Below are 18044 nucleotides of genomic sequence, written 5' to 3'. Positions count from 1 at the left end.
TTTTATTTAAGCTATAACCAGTTTCAACCAACGCGAATTTCACGTCGAGAAAATAACAAAAATTATATTTTGATTGAATGGTTTCCTCATTTTAAATATTCAGGCAAGAAATGCCCAATCCGGACTACCAGAATCGATAACAGAGCTAAAATTATGGTATTATTATTTTTTTCCATTAATTGAATCCGGTCGAAAAAACGAAAACAGTAACTCCAGCGGCTGGGGAACTCTATACGCATTATTTGAAAAGAATTTTTCATTGAAACTGGCTGTGAATACGGACGATAAAATGAAAATGACCGAAATTATTCATGAATAATTATCAATGTTGAAAGCAATGTTCCTGTAAATTTCACTTGCGACACAACCATGATGAAAATTGAACCTATCGCTAAAATTCAGTTTTGATATAAACTTGTGGAGTAACTTCTCTTTTGAAGTCTGTGATTTTCATGGCTTCTTATCACTATTCACTTTGAAATTAATATCGAACAAAATTACAATCGATTTTAAGGACTTATAAGGGATATCCAGATCCCAAAAAATTGTAGAGTAGAGTGAGATAGAAGTTCATATTTATAAAATAATGATCGCTCAATACTAAATTAATTAGCTGGTATATTATGGAATGTCACAAATAATTATTTTTAACAACACACACCCCTTTCGTTTCATATCACAAGTAACTGATGGGCACCGCCGCGATAGGAGCCCGACGACGGGTTTTATAAATGGCGACAGGCATTCAACAATAATTCATACGATTTAATGATGAATCAGGAGAGATAAATTGATTTTGAAATCGATGGAAAATACTCTCTCTGATAAATTATGAGAAAATTGCGAAGGTAAATTAACTATCAATCATAATTTAGCTGTTGTTTCATCAATTCATTGAAAATGCGGAGTCCTGCTTTAATAGTTTTGAATTGATAATCCGATTTGAGCTAACGCTTCACAATAATATGAATTGTATCTCTCGATCAAAATTGAGTGCTCAGTTTATTCTTTAAAATGAATTAGGCCGTTATATGAACACGTAGATTGATTTTGTAGGAGCATTAATACAAATGAACTTTCGAAGTGTTTATTCAAATCCAGAGGAATAATTAATTTCTGTTTCATTCCATAAAAATTTCCCTCATGTGTTTTAAAAATAAACAGAATGCGAATAAAAGTTGAGAATAAATAGATAGAACACAAAAGTCCTTTAGCGTAGATGCTTCGAGCACATCGTATTTATCTGTAGCTGATGGTAACCGTTTTGAATTATCTACTACGATTTACGAGATGGCAATTGATATACTGCGATAAAATGATAACCATTATATGTTTATGTGTTTCATCGATGGAATCTGGTAATTGATTTGTAACCCACTTTTCGTTGTCGGATTGGCTTGAAATTTTGCTCACTTGCTTGCTCCTGATGACAGTATAATATTCAATAACGTACATTTAAAACTTGGCTCCATTCTGCTCGAAGTAATTAATTAAATTTCCAAATGAAAAATAGTTGCACATTTTTTTAAAATTTCGGCAGAAATTTACAGCTCTGAGTTAACGGGTATGATTCACCATTAAAATGTAGAAAAAAAAACAAAAATAACCGAATAAAATGCACTAAAAGGTAGAAAAATAAGATTTTGTTTGACTCTGAGAATAAAACGTGGATGCTCAATAGGTTTAGAAATTAATATTGCGTGCTGATCATTACTCACCTATCATGTTCTTCTACCCTCATTTCTAATAAACGTACACAGAACCCACGCTTCATTCTTCAACCGATGAAAAGCTTAATTTTTAGTGAATTTTATATTGATTTTGTAAGAAGAGTGTCTTTTAAAAATATGATTTTGTTCAAAAAGAATTCACGGCAAAGGAATATTTTTATGCATAGGAAATTTTAGTTTTTTAATGCAAATAGTTGGGGAATCTCGCAGTAGCGGATTCAAGATAGGGACAAAGGAGGGGCTAATTGGGGGTTCGAAGAAAATTACCATTCTATCTAGTGTAAATTGGATACCCAAGGGGGGGGGGGGGGCTCCAGAGCATCCTTGACCCGCCTCTGGAATTTCGTCAAACCGTAAAGGCAGTGCCTTCTTAAAAGAGCCACGTTCATAGCTCCATCTTTCAAATGAAAATATATTACTATTTTCTTTTATGTTCTTATATCGTGACTAAATTACCGCTTGGTATATTTTGTCACACTATGCCGACAGCTATAATACGTCTGCTGTGGGAATTAATGAATACTAAACGCATGCCCGATTAAATCTTCTCTTATCTGTCTCAGTGTTTTGAATAGTTAAAACTAACTTTAAGTACAGCAACGAACTTGGCCGGGAAATTGAAACGCATAGAACATAAAACAGATGGAGCTAGATTGAATTTTTTGGAGTTAGGAACTACGACCATGTCAATGAATGACTATGTACTCATCTACAATTTAAATAAACTTGAAGTAAAGAGTGAAATTGGAAAAAGTCTTGCATTGAAATGGCAAAATTTATAATCATCAGTATAACAAATGAAAAAACGACTTCGTTTTCTTCCACTAATTTATTTTGACGGTACGACATGTTTCGACCTTGAGCGGTCATTTACGAGTCTAAATGTAAATGCACTTGTAAATGACCGCTCAAGGTCGAAACATGTCGTACCGTTAAAATAAATTAGTGGAAGAAAACGAAGTCGTTTTTTCATTTGTGAACTTCAACTTCCACAAAGTCGAGCCTGACACCATTGAACGTATCAGTGTAACGCTAAAATGGTAATGCATAAAATTTACTCAGAAAGCATTTAAAAATAGAAATAAGCAATAAAAAGCACTTTACATGGGTGAATCTCTGCAGTTTCTTTTTTTTGCTTCCACAGTATGCAAGTGTAAAGAATTATTCACACTAAGGTGAGCTTGAAAATAATATATCGTGTAAGCATTCTTCTCTAAACTCTCCAAATCTAAAGTAAACATATCTAAACTATTGCAAAATTGGTTCGAATCCCAGATTTTCGAATGCCTTTTGCGCCCGTGTGAGAAAAAAATGAATATTACGGAAATACTTATTATTGTTCCTCAAGTGATTAAGCTTCATCTGACTTCGTATTAGGACAAGCCAGAATGGCGGGAAATTCTCGAAATATACCTTGCTTTGCCATCATTTTTCCTTCATTTCATTGACTTTTAACTCACTCATTCAACTCTTATCAAAGGGGAGACTCCCTTTAAGTAAAGCCAAGTCTTTGTTTTTTTTCCTTTGAAGAACATTTTAATTGCTTTATTCTGACCCCTCACGCCCTTTTTTCACCCGAGAAAATACGCCTAAAATACAGTACTGCCAGAGGGGTCTATTTTAGTCTTTTCCTTTAATCTTTGAAAACAAAAGAAGCCGTAATTGAAGGGTGATAATAAAAGATGAGATAATTAAAATGTCTATGAATGAGGCGTGTATAAAGTTGAAATAATCCTGAAATTAGATGACTTTAGGGATATTCATGTATAAAATATCCAGTAGCTTGCATCATGCTGGTTGCGAGTGAAAAAAATTGTGATCGATTTATTTGAAGGAATTGTTTTTAGCGTGAGGCAGAAACAGAGAATTATTACTACCTTGTTTTTAGTTGTATTCACACAATGATCTACGCAACTATTTTCGTAAATTCTGCTTAACCGTTTCTGATTCAAATATACCCTTTCAAAGGTGTCCTTTCTAGATTTTTGATTTGGCAAGGTTGCCATCTCGATATAAATGCATGCATCGTATCACTACTTTAAAAAAAAATTGGTTATTTTCATAAAAGGCCTGGAAAGTTGAAGTATGATAATGGAGGACAACACTATTCTCCATTCACTAGGAAAACGTCGCCAAAACATTTTCGGTATATATAAATCCGTATCAATATCTCTTTGTGGCTGAAAACAAGTGAAGTTGTAGAAAAAAAAAGACAAGGGAAATTGACGACAAAAAACCATTAATATCGCTGAAAATACTTTTCGAAGCTAAAGTTCCTCGTTTTGAGCCAAAATACTCATCAATAATTAATAAACACGGGATATGTTAATAGCCCGGTCAAATTAGCCCAAAAAATAGGGGTACCCTCACATAAATTCCCAACAAGCTGTAAATTTACAGGAACGTTAGGAATGCCACCCTAATGAAATCCTCAAAAGTTCACATCGATCCCATGTGTGAAAAAAATTTTATTCAAGGTCAAATGTCACAAAAATAGTTTTTTTTTTGCATTTTTTGGCCAAGCGGTGAGTTTTACGATAAAAAAGTCCAGACTAAAGTTGTATGCCAGGAAATTATCTACAACATTTTCATGGTACTATTTTCTCTAAGAATTACCATTCCTGAGAAAAAGTCATTCGAAAACTGGCTGGAGCTGTATTTTCCGTAATATGCATGACTATATTGTTGAACTGACATTATTGGACAGTTGCAGCTAACTTTCGAATGCCTTTCTATCAAAAATGGTAAATCTTGGAGAGAAAAGTACTGTGATAATTTTGTAGATAATTTACAATTTTGATCGGAGCAATTTTTATTGTTAAACTAACCGTTTGGCCAAAAAATGCAAAATAAACAATTTTGTGACATTTGACCTTGAATAAAATGTTTGCACACAAGGGATCGATGGGGACTTTTCAGGATTTCATAAGAGTGGTATTCATAGCCTCCCTGTAATTTTTCAGCTTGTCGGCAACTTATGCAAGGGTCAATGTTTATTTCGAGCGGGCTATTAAGGCGATATATGTGCGAGATATACTAAGGCAGAATTTACGACAATGACTGGAATGCAATATGTTGGCCTGGATAGCAAAAATATGTTTGATAATGGTCGATAAAAATTGAATTGGTACGAAAGACCAAGCATAAATCCTCGAGGAAATCCTTCGGAAAGGTAATACGAAAGTGAAAGCAGAGTATCTAAGTAGAATCAGAGCGAGTAGTCTTCAGTAAAACTTACTCCATAGCAGCGGCGCGCCATAGAGTAGCTAGCATTTTTTTACATTCGCTTTCACTTGGAGAAAAATCTGATATACACTGACCAGCAATTATTAATTTTATAATCTAACATGCGCACCACGTTTTTTGTTTTCTTTTGTATCTAAAATGTTCTACTAAAACATATTTTACTTTCTCAACAATCACATTTGAAATTTCCAGTTATTTTCTTCTTTTTAGCAAAACGTGGTTTTTACATAAATGCTATTTTTATTCTCTAATATTATTTTTAACCTACTTTGGATAAAATATACATTAGTTAGAAATAGAGGAAAAAGTCAAGGTTAGGCATCACAATGATTTCTATTCCCTTCCAAGGCAAAAATCGGCTTTCTCCTGCGATGAAGTGAAAACTTTTACTCAGTAAAATTTACACAGAATTTTGCAACACAGTTATATTTTGCAAAGGTTTTATACCAATATCGATTGGTACTGGACAGAAAGGGATTCAGATCAATGAGTAGCGCTGCAGGTTCACCAAAGAATTCGTCCATGTTTACCCTACTTAATAATTGTAATGGAATCCATTTCATAATTAAATGAACACAATGTTGGAAGTACTATATAACTAAAGGTCTGCTCATGTTAGCACCAGAGGAAAAAATTGAATGGCTAAAAAACTTGACGTGCGAAAAAATGGTTAAATATAACTATCACTTAAAATAAACTAATATATATATTTATTCTGGAATGGTTTCGTTGCGGTTTACATTATCGGTTGGGAAAAAAGATTTTACCCAGAATAAATGCGCTGGTACAGTGGAAGTTTTTAAAGGCCATGAGGTCATCAATGCATTTGCAGTGGGTTTTGGTGCAATTAATCTCACAAAGGACTCATATCATTCATAGCTATGGAATTTTTTACATCAATTACTGTTATTAAAATCAAAATACGCCATTATAAATACCTAAGAAAGATAAATTACAGAGGAAAGGACCAGATCAAAATGAAAATTTTGTCCTCGATCATTTTTGGAGTGTAGTTATTATTTAATGCATTTTAAATTCAATAATTGCCTCTATAACTCCAAGAATAAATGGCTGCTAAAAATCTATCCATTCTACCATATATTCCTTCACCTATATCTCATGGTTTGTTTACCGTACCACCAAAACAAGCGTGAGAACTTTTGTTTTTATGCAGGCTCCTACACTTCCTGTATTGAGGGATGACGTGTGATTAAGTGGTAAGCCAAGCTCTCCTAGCCATGCAATAATTGGCAAAAGCAATAGGGTGGTTTCCTATTATTTTTTTATTGCCTAAATCGAACAAATTATTACTCCTGGAGTACGTATTTCACGCTTTTAGATTTTTAAATGACGATATCTATTTTTCGCGATTTAATGAAAAGTGAAAATTTTCAAGCGCGCGAAAACGCGAAAGGTAAGTATGAATGCCGGGGAAATCTCCCTGTGACGTCGTTCTGGGTCCCGCTGCCGCAAGTAAGGTGATATTGGGGCGAGGCTTTGAGCGCTGATACGACGCAGGATGTTCGCAGGCAGCAGCGCAGCGCAGCGCAGCTTAAATAAGGATTATTAATACCATATCAAACGATATTATCAAACAAGGATAAAATTGACAATTGCCTTTCGTCTAAACCGGTATTTCTAAAACCAAATAATTAGTATATTATTAATACTCTAATGGTGGGTAACGAATCTCAATCAATGCCTTTCGTTTTCTTTGATGGAGGAAACTACCCTATTATTATAATATGAAATTACTTCTATTACAGGAGTTATTATAATATGACACTGACGCAATACAACTGGAGTATCGTGGTGGTAGTCAAGTGAGACAATAACTTGGCTCGAAGGGTTCAGGGTTTAGATCCCGAATGAATCATTCTATCGCACCTAAAATAGAATCCTCGGAGTGCAAGGTGGTCCAGGGAAGGAAACTGGCGCCTCCTATTCTGAGTGTGTAATTGTAAGACGCTTGTGGCTAAGCCTGGGGTAACCTCTACCCTGTCTTACCAAAACCAACCTCTGAGTTGAATCTCTGAGTGAAGTGGGTGATATGCTATGAAAAACATGTAAAATTGTATAAAAAGTACTTAATATAAAATGGAAAATGTGTAAAATAGTTAAAATAAAAATTATTATTTAAATTAATCATATAAATTTATTCAAATAATAATAATAATTATTAATATTATTTTCATTTAAAAGACAAATAAATTTGAATGAAAGTAAATAAATATAATTTAAGTCAATTATTTATTTTTGTTTAAAAGACGAATAAATTTAAATGAAAATAAATAAATATTATTTAAATCAATAAATAATTAAATCAAAAAATAAATTGTTTGAACTTATTTAAAAAATAATTTCTTATTTTTATTAATTTACATAATACCACCCACTGAAGTTTGTAAGTGCAAAAAAATATACCATTCACCTTGTATTGATGAAGTCATCCTTGGAGTATCTAGCATAGGTATTCCTCTCTATGCTTAAAGAGACCTAAAACTCATGTTCAAATCACTTATCTGTATTGTGTATAAATTCCCCATTCCAAACCACAAGCGTGGGAGTTAATTAAACGGAGTCTTTGAGCTTAGGGAATTGGAGCTGACTGTAACAGAATGTTTCAGCCTAGCGGGGGAAATAGAATTTATCCAAGGCCAGTAACAATGCGTTCCGAGCTAATAATCCTCGAAGTCATCAGAGAACAATGCAGTGCCCACCCACCGCGGTCTCCGGTTAATTAGTCGGAGATGCTCGGGGAAAGAGCTATCGTTTCTTCGCTAAACTTTTGCGAGCATAAGCCGCGGTTGAAACTCAATAAGGCATCAGGAACAGATGATACCTACGCCGCGCCGTTGCGGTGAAGCCGATGAACGCTAAAGGGTACTGTATCAAAACGCGTAGGCTTTCACGCCAAGGAATTCCTTTCACGTAATTGGCCACCCCACGTAAGTTTCAACTTGAAATCATGTTAAAAATGGATTTATCACGAAAAGATTTCATCCCAATTTTGAGCCTTGCTTCGATTTATTTTCGAGATTTAGGATTTTTTTGCCATTAATCAAGGAAACTTTTCGCAAATTCTGATTTTTATGCAATATTGACCATCGGTATAGTTGAGTTCCCTCTCTTGCTTACGTTATTCAGTGACTGTATAGTTAATCATTCTGATGAATATAAATTAACTTGAATGGACCTCCCAAATCAACAACGATTGAAAATCAGAGTAACAGATTTTGATCAAAATTTTTGCATGGGTTTATATCAAACTAAGTGCACTGAGAAAGTCTTGCCTGACGAGGATGATTGTTTGCACTATCTTTGAATTTTTTAATTTATATTTCAGATAAGACTTATTATACCTCAATATTCCAGAAATAAATTTTAGGTTAATGAAATTCCTATAAAAAACAGTAAATGGCATTGAAACTGCACTACGTGAATTCCATTCGAAGCCGTTTACATGTTACCTGATATTTTTATGGCAATTTCGTTTAATTTTTCGTGGATGCATCTACATGGATGCACGAGAAAAAGGAATGAGTGGTAAATGAAAATTCTCTGATGTTCCATCAGCAGATTCTCGGGGAATTAGTAAGTTTAATTGCTAACAGTGGAAGCTTACTTGGGTTACTTGGGATTTCCACCGGCTCAGGATCTCCATCACAGCAGATGTTTGACGATGGACGACTCGTTCATCGAAATGTCGGCCGCAATGAAGATCATGACCCGATGAAAATCCCGAGTAACCTTCCTCGATATAATATGCAGAGAAAGCCTGTGATCATTCTTTAATTGTTAGGCTGAAAAACCCCGATGTAAAAGGTCAATGGTGCTGTTTTCGGTCGTACAGAAATAAATAAATTTTCTCTCGATCAAACACAAAATTGGAAACTAAAATCGCAGTAGTAAGGATAGAGTAGAAGACTATTAATAGAAAAATACTTACCAATCAACGTTGTCTCCGTCTTCGTCAACGCATTGCTGGGATGCTGTGACTGATACCAGGAACAGTATTGTCAGAAATGTGAAAATCAGAACATTCATCATTCGTATTCTTCTCGATGAACTTCGCCTCAGTGCTGTCACCATGGTGCCGAGAAGTCAAATTAATGCTTACTGATATTTGTTCGCTAATCGCAATGTCAATGGCCAGGAAATTTTTTATTCCAATATCTTCTTCAACCTTTCAGACAGTTAAACTGTTTTCTTCGGTCTTGAAATTCAAGATATCTCTTTTGAATCGTTGATGACTTGTTTTTTCTTTCACCCAAGGGCTACCTGGAGATAAATAAGGAGAGAGAAATAAAAAGAGCCATTGATGTTATTTTCAATAACGAAGAAGTATTGGATTAATAAAACACGTCTCAGCCATTTCCCAAAAAGCAGGTGTAATAAACCGTCGAACGATACAAGATTAACGATAAACATTAAACGTAGGCACTTAAAATAACTAAGTTTTAAGTCACTTGAAAATAAATTCTGTAATAAAAGTTAAAATGCGATATCTAAATGAAATCAGAAAAAAAAACGTGAAAATCCTTTAATCTGGACAAAAATATCAACCGCAATCGTTTTGGGAGTGTAGCTGCTAATTAAAAACATTTACCTGCCATTGTCTGAGGGAAAAATGAAATCTGTATGTTCTACAATCCACTCTCATTACTAATTTCTCATTATACCTTATATTTTAGAACGAAGACATATGCGTGCACAGCGCGAATGGATCCCGCTACTCAATTACGGTAGAAACAAAAATAAGGAAGAGTCGTAGAAGGGTAAGATTTTCTCCCAGCGCTAAAAAGAAGACCATTAATTACTAATTAATCAAAGGTGATTCACATTGCACCTACATCTACGAGGTACCGTGCCAGCCACCACCAGGGTCTATGGCACCATCAGGCATGCAGCACTCATCCCAGCCTTAATCACGCGCTCGCTTGCCGGACATAGGCCAAGCGCAGAGGACAGCGACATGTTGTCAGGCCAGAAACTAAAGTGCTAAGGACACGATCATGCTACCAGTTAAAACTATTAGTCAGTAATAGAAAAATGAAAAGCAAGCATAGTAAGAGATTCATGCATGAGTTATAATATGCCAAATAATTGATGCTTGTATAGACAAATATAAAAAGTTATTAAAAGTAAAAATAACTAAATTGCAATGTTGCATGAAAAATAAAGCATTTTAAGTTAAAATCTGTCTTTTGTTTGGTGAATTTGGTTAATGCAAAAACGGATTGAAATATAATCTGTTGTTTGATGGACTTGATATTTCTTCCTATGAATGGAATTTATTGAGATACTACGTTTGGGGAATCATGGAACCAAAGAATCACTCATTTTAATCAATCTTTTAAAGTTTTTATTTTTATATTATTTAAGAAAATCAATGCTTGCAAGACACAATTAGTGAGTAAAGACTGTCCTTTCTGAGTTGTGCTGAGTTCATCTTCATCAATGCGATTATAGACCCGAATTAGTAGATACGTGGAGTGCCTTTGCTTTGATGCAAATCAGCCCACGCGGATATCTTTGCTCTGCTCAGAAGATTTCGTCGCCCCATTCCAACCAAATCTGAGATTCCTAATTACTGTTGATCACAACAGCTTTCCGCTAAAACAAACATTGCTAAGATGCTCAATATTAATTCCACTTGTAAACTTACGTGATATTCAGATTACGTGAATGTCATCATGGATATTATAGAGTATCCATTAGTTGCTGCTCCTATGATATTACATTCAGCCTTCGTACTAAGTCTTCTTGCAACGGTTTACTCTAAACCCCTTTTAGAGTCTTTAGACCAAGGTAATAAGCCTAGAGTATCTAGTAAAAGACCCAGACGACGAAGCCTAATAAGCACGCGCCTAACTCTTTCCTCCTTAAAAGGAGATTAAGATCTCATGGTTATTAAGACGCTCAAATACTATTGCTACTTAGGGTTAATTTTCATAATGTATTCGTGCGGAAAACTACATAACTCCTTGGTCAATAATTTTGATTTCCCTCCAACTTGCGCCTGAAGCTGCAAAAATAAATGAAAAATAAAGATAATGTTTTCATTGTTCAATGTTTCATTCATGTTTTCATTTTCTTTAAAAAATACCGTTCATAAGCATAGTAATCATAATAATTATTGCGAAACTACGATTGATTTGGAATCATTTTGAATATTATGTTGATGAAAAAACGCCAAATAAATTCTCTTTCCTAATAATTTCATGGTGAAGCGCTTGAGGTGAAACTTGAGGAAATTCTTAGCTGCTCTTCTTCGAATATCTCGAGAAATTAACGCGATAGAAATCCAGAGAAGTTCTAAACTTTTTCTTCCGGGATGATCAACTCAAAATTGACTTAATTTTAGAAATTAATCAATATTTAAGTCATTTTTTTTAATTTTTGAAGACGTTGAAATGGAGTTAAACTAAATTTTTAATACTTGGGCATCGCTGATAGCAACTTTCCGCTCATAGCGTCCCGCAAAATCAAACGGAGGAAACTCAAACTAAACAATCATTTGGATTGATCAGGACATGCGTCCGAATATCCCCATTGCTGGTCTGGATTGCATCTAGTTACCTTTTTAAGTTTTCATTTGTCGCAGCGTATATTCCAACGGGGTCTTACAAACAGTGCCATAGTACCAATAGCGCAGGGTACGACAAAGTGCATAATAATTGAATTGGGTAATACCTCACCAAGGGAACTAGATAGAGAAGGTCCCATTCCTGTGCCGCCACTTCAATTTTCGAATATATCCGCAATGCGGCGTTGAGCGCAGCGCGATCCATTCATTCCTGGAGTGTGCAATAGGGTATGGTAGCTGTTTTAGTGGCCATTTTCACAGCAGTGCGTGAAATGCCACTCGCTCCTGTAGTGCCCTCCGTTCTGCCTGTGTACCCTTGCTTCGTGGTATTGGTAAAGAAGGAATGGGGCCCAGCACTATTTGAAGTCGACCAAGCGATTCTTCAGGAACACCATTTACCCCTCCTTACCCCTTGGGAATGGCCACCTGTTGGTGACGTCACGGCGACTAAGGTCATTCATCAGCGGCAGATGGTGCGACGGGATGGATGGAGGTGATTCTACGACTGCGTGCTCGCCTGAAAACTACAAACGAATGTCCGCAACCCTATTTAGCCCAATCCTAAATTAATGTTTTTAGACGATTTACGTCTTAAGAGGATGAATCACTCCTTGTCGGTTGGTCTTTCTTAGTGACAAATTACTCGTTCAGAACTTCCTCCGTCATATTGAAAATTTACCCAATTATTTTTCAGATTTGAAATTTCCGTTTGTGAGACAGGGAAATATTGATCACACATTTATCGTGCCGCAGGCGCGTTCCCGCTGTACTGATAAACCCTGTTAACCGCAACTAGTCAGTTAACATTATAATAATTATTTTTTGCACATGTTTGTGCTGTATGGGGAGTGTGTTGTTTGCGTTGGCAGAAACTTAAATACTAAATTATATCATTGGATTTAAAAACTAATGTATGCATAGAATAGGAAAATATTTGCAATTCGTCCATTTTTAAAAATTCAAGTAATTTCATTTTTTTGTATTGCAATGAGGATTTTTCTCAATATTTTTATTTACGTTTTTGCTGCTTTATTTTCTCATTTTCTATATTCTGAATTTTTGGGACAAACTTACAGCAGAAATGATAAACAACTGAAATTTCTTAAAGCTAGAAGAAGAAAAGACATAGGAGGGACTCATGGAAGAGTGACTTGATGAGGCAGTATGTATGTAGTTGGAATCGTAGGTTGGTTATAATTCCAAATATCTTTTAATAGTGTTTTATTTGTTGTCCCGAGCCTCGACTTAAAATTTTTCTCTATCTGAGAGATAAACTGATTGACGGTAGGGAGCTTATGAACAGAAAGGACGTCCTGAATTGAAGTAAGTCGAGAGAGATTGAGGAGAAGACGGAGGGATTTATTTCAAAGATCTACTCTATATAACCTTCTGCGGGTTACTCCCATTATAAATAAATTTGTATCGCTTGAATTTTTCTCGCGTCTCCCGCTTTTAAATCGAGCGAATCGCCTATGTATGTGAAAGGTCGTTAGGATAGTCTTGTTAGTGTAACTGACCTCTTAGATAAACTCGGATGGGAATCTCTGTCGGACCGTAGATTGAAAAATAGACTAAACCTTTTAGATAAATTCAAGAGCAGTGTCTTTTCTGACGAAGTTAACCATATCTTGCGGACGCCAACGTACTACGGAAGATCAGATCATATAAATAAAATAAGAGAGATAGATTGCAGAACAGACAGATTCCGAATGTCATTTTTTCCACGATCAATAAGAGATTATAACGGCAGCAATAGAACGCGTAAATAGATTGCATGACTTGTAGTGTAGCCTACTAACCTATGTAAAACTTACTGCATGTTTCTGAATTTCTATTCTATATTCTATTTCTAACAGCATATAGTAGTATATGTAGTTTGTTATTATACGGGACGTTTTTTGGACGGTGTGGTGTGCATGTGGGAGTCCAAATGCATGCTGCATGCTGGTGATTGATCACCCCCTGCCAAACACCCTAGAGGTGGCTCGCAGGGTATTATGTAGATGTAGATGTAGATGTATGACTAAGGTGACTTTATGACTTTCAAATTTACTTGTGAGCCGATATTTTATTTGTATGGTTCAACTGATATTTTACTTTCAAAAGAGTAACCGAGTTTAAATATTTTGGGGTAAATATTGACCGAGTAAATCAAGAGGAAATTGAAATAGATGCTAGAATATTAAATGCCAACCGATGTTAATGGGCATTACAAGGGCTTTTAAAAAGCAAAGCATTATCAAAAAAGACCAAAATAAGGGTTTACAAAACCATAATACAACCAGTTGTCATATATGGTTCAGAAAAGTGGGTAGTGTCATAGCAGACTGATAAAAAGCTGATAGTTTTCGAAAACAAAATTTTAAGATGTATTTATGGCCCCATGTACAACGAGGGAATATAGAGGATTTGAACCAATAAAGAGCTACGAGAAATTTATGAAGACCCCGACGAAATAGCACAGATCAAAAGTGGAGGACTACGGTGGGGAGGCCATATAGCAAGAAGAGAAGAGGACACAATGATAAAAGTGGTATCGGAAGGTGTACCGAGGGGAAAACGACCTCTGGGACGGTCACGTCTACGCCGGAAAGACCAAATTGAAAAAGACATAAGAAGAATGGTTTATAGAATCTGGCTGGATGCAAGACGTGGAGAGATGGCGGGGCATTGTTGGTGGGACCAAAAAACTCCTAAGGTTTGAGTGGCCTATTAGGTGAGGTAAGGTAAGGTTCCACTAATATGAATCACATATAATTTTTGTTTTTTTCCCGGCGAACAACTGCAGTGAAGTTTTCTCGGGTTTCGCACAGGGTCAGGTCCTCCATTTCTCCTTCCAACGTTTCGATGAACAACTCGCCCATCGAAACGTTGGAAGGAGAAATGGAGGACCTGACCCGGTGCTAAACCCGAGAAAACTTCACTGTAATATGAATCACCTTTGATTTATTAGTAGTGCTATCCTAATCGGCGGCGGGAGAAAATTATACTTTTCTACAGTTCTTCCCATTTATATTTTCACCATATTTTTGTAGAGCGATCCATTCCCGTTCAGCTCACATCTATCTTCGCACTAAAACAGGGTAAATAATGAGAAATCGGTAACGAGACTGGATTGTAGAACAGACAGATTCAGACAGGGGAAATAATGGTAGTAAAATATTTTTAATTAGTAACTTCACTCCAAAAACGATTGAGGACGATTTGAAAATATATCCCATAAAAATAAATCACATCCATTTCATCTTTATCCACCAGATCCACATCACGAGCGCCTCCAGTATTTCATATCCTGAGGCCGTGAGCGTATCCCTCTAAATGAACCCTTCCAAGTGTGCCCCTCCCTCAATTTCCCACAGATTTTTTTTTGGATGCGGCCCTGGTATCACTCCATTTGGATTTCCACGCAGCTACTCCTGAAATCTTTAAGTTTATTATGTATACACTTCCTGGTGACTCATGATTTCCATACCGGTTCGTTGCGTCATCCTGACTCACGCATTGGAACTCGCTACCGCTTGATATGCTGCGCTCCGCGCAATTAAGTTTTCAACCCTGCATCTACATCTACGCATTAGCCTGTAAGCCTCCAACAGAGGTGTTTGGCAGGGGGTCAACCGTCACGAACGGGCACCAGAGGAATAACATTTGCTTCCACTAATATGTACTTCGCAACATGCACGTTACATACGATACATAAGGTATGGGATTAACCTATATCCTACTCATGAAGGCCGTTTGCCTATGAAGCTAGAACATGCAAAACTTGGTGTTTGAAAAATACAAGGAAAATAAAGTAACCTTCATTCCCTACGCACTGTTTATCGCCAAGGTGTTGTTATCAAACTTGACCTTTGTCCAGAGGAGTTCATATTCATCTACATATAACCATGAAAGCCACCTATAGAGGTGTTTGGCAGGGGGTACTGAAAAGTAACAGAGGATAAAAATTTACGTCCACCAACATGCACTTCGCGCAATGCACTCTATAAGTAACATATATTATACTACATCCTACTTAGTAAAGACAATCTACCTGTATGAAGCTAGAACATACAAAACATGGCGTTAGAATTACTAGTAAATTCAGAAGCATGCATTAAGGAATGCATAAGTCATTATATTACCAGTCAATCAACCTATTTAAAAGTCCTAACGCTCCCGTTATAGTATCTTATCGATTGCGGAAAAAAAGAAATTCTAAATGTATCTGTTATTCAGTCTCTCTTATTTTATTTTACGATCTAATATAACGTGGTATGCTGGCGTTTGTTGTTTGTTGGCCTTGGCTTTCTTTCATCTGATTTTGCGTGGGAGGGTTCAATGACCAATCAGATGACACAGAGACTGCGTTACCGCTGTAGTTTCTTTTTCCATTGGATACGATCGAACTAATGGAGCGCTGTCTGTCAGCCATTTGTTCATCAGCATCTGAAGTTCAAAGACCAAAGACATTGGAAACACGCAATAGAAATCCTAGTCTGTCCCGTAGAAGCTTTAATTATTTATCCAACTTGCGCCCATTTTAATCGGTTCTCAATGATATCCGTTACGCGGCAATGACAGCGACCCATTTATTCTTATGGTCATGGTGAAACAAAACTCAGTACTATTCCACAAACTTTAATTTAACAGTCTACTAGTTTCGACCTTTATACCATCATTATCAAGACTCTTGTTGACGGTATAAACGTCGAAACTAGTAGACTGTAGATTGTAGACTGTAGAAACTAGTAGACTGTAGATGTAGACTAGTAGACTTTTGGGAGTCCAAATGCATGCTGCATGCTGGTGATTGATCACCCCCTGCCAAACACCCTAGAGGTGGCTCGCAGGGTATTATGTAGATGTAGATGACTGTTAAAATAAAAGTTTGTGGAATAGTAATGAGTTTTGTTTCACCATGAACATTTCATCGTTCCACCAAATAACGCCCGAATCAGTTGATTTTATTCATTTATTCTTAGTTTAAACATTATAATTGCAGGATTTGGTGCTTTCCAGGCGAATCTTGTTGATGAAGTCTTCTCGTGAAATCAGCCGGGTCAGGTTGGACATTGCTGCAATGTCCATCCTGACCCGGCTGATTTCCCGAGAAGACTTCATCAATTATATTTGCAATAGTGAGGAATAACAGTTGAAACGGTCTGAATTCGCCCGATCGCATTATTATGTACATAAATTTCGATTAAAAACCCGAATATTACCTTAATTTTCGTGAAATTCAGATCGCTCTGCCAGTCAGCGATACAAGTGTAGACTTTCGTAAACCCATTCTGACAACAGTATTAATGACGGACTGGAGAATCCGCCCTACCTACCCCTACGGCCTTGAATTAAGAATGAAAACAAAGAAAGGAAAAAATAGTAGCCCTGAGAATGAGTAACGAGACTAAACCGGAAACATAGGTTGCCTTAATTTTTCTGACCCGAGCGAAGTTCATTCATGAAAACAAAAGCTACCGTAGTTGTCAGCTAATGAGACCCAAAACATGATCTCGGGCACTGCTATTTCAATCCTGGTCCCGCGCGAAGAGGCCTGCCAGTTTCCCTCGCATCTCGGACGAATGTCGGACCAATAACCATCCCGGGGGAAAAGAATTCCAGAAAATATGTATTACAATTGCTGCTAAAAGCTCACAAATATGTAGACTTTAAATACCTATATGAGAAGCCCCGAAGAGGAAAATTGTCCTAAATGGGGTCCATGCTGTAAATATGTCTAATACTACAGAATACTACGTAATTATCCATGTACACTGGTAGCATTGGAATTAAATTATTGAATTGCGCAGAGGCCGAATATCACTCTCGAATCTAAGCCAACATGCCTTGACTCACCTTTTCTTGATTGAGATGTAGCAGGGCCGACTTCCGCCGAGGCTGATCCTTCATTAGCACCGCGCCCACTGGCTCGTGTTCAGCAAGGCGCCGATGTCACACGGCACTGAGTAGTTACGCGCTGTCCCTCCTGCACCAAGCCAGCTGTTGCGTTGGCTCGATTGAACGCCACTGCCGGCGAGCGTTGACTCGCACTTTCAAAGCCCTCCCCTCTGCGGTCACTCCAGTACCTCGTCACTCGACTGTAGGACCTTCCCCTCCCAGCCGTTTCTCACTGGGCCACGGTGACGAAGGCTTTGTGAAGCCAAGGCCAGGCGATCGCGTTGCCTCTTGCCGGCAGCTGGGCTATCTCGTGCCGTACGCGAAAGTAGGGGGCCCCTCAGGCACGCAGCCAGAACTTCGTTTCGGGTGTAGCACGGGTGGTATACGAGTTGCCGTGCTGATGATTTAGTAATCAGTTCGCAAGTATCGGAAAATCAATATTACTATAATTTTCCACTTTTTGCACTTTCAAAGCTGGTTTGAACCAGCTGCAAATATTCACCTATCCTAAGGGTAAATTAGGATTAGGCTCGGATGTAAAGTAAGAGAATACACCCTATCCTACACTGTACGATCATACCCGACCCGGGAATCTT

General features: G+C 36.9%; 1 protein-coding gene across 1 annotated transcript in view; it reads right to left on the bottom strand.

The window, feature by feature from the left end:
- LOC124165755 (deoxyribonuclease-2-alpha) overlaps positions 1 to 17597 on the bottom strand; it is a 54004-nt gene extending 36407 nt beyond the window's left edge. The window contains exons 1-2 of the mRNA XM_046543243.1: positions 17407 to 17597; positions 8926 to 9257 (exon numbers count right to left, since the gene is read on the bottom strand). Coding sequence (XP_046399199.1) covers positions 8926 to 9068 — 143 coding nt within the window. The 5' untranslated portion in view covers positions 9069 to 9257; positions 17407 to 17597. The remainder of the gene's footprint in view (positions 1 to 8925; positions 9258 to 17406) is intronic.
- Positions 17598 to 18044: the final 447 nt, after the last annotated feature.

This window comes from Ischnura elegans, chromosome 9 (genome assembly GCF_921293095.1).
Source record: "Ischnura elegans chromosome 9, ioIscEleg1.1, whole genome shotgun sequence".
NCBI lineage: Eukaryota > Metazoa > Arthropoda > Insecta > Odonata > Coenagrionidae > Ischnura > Ischnura elegans.
This window is presented reverse-complemented; position numbering and strand designations above follow the sequence as displayed.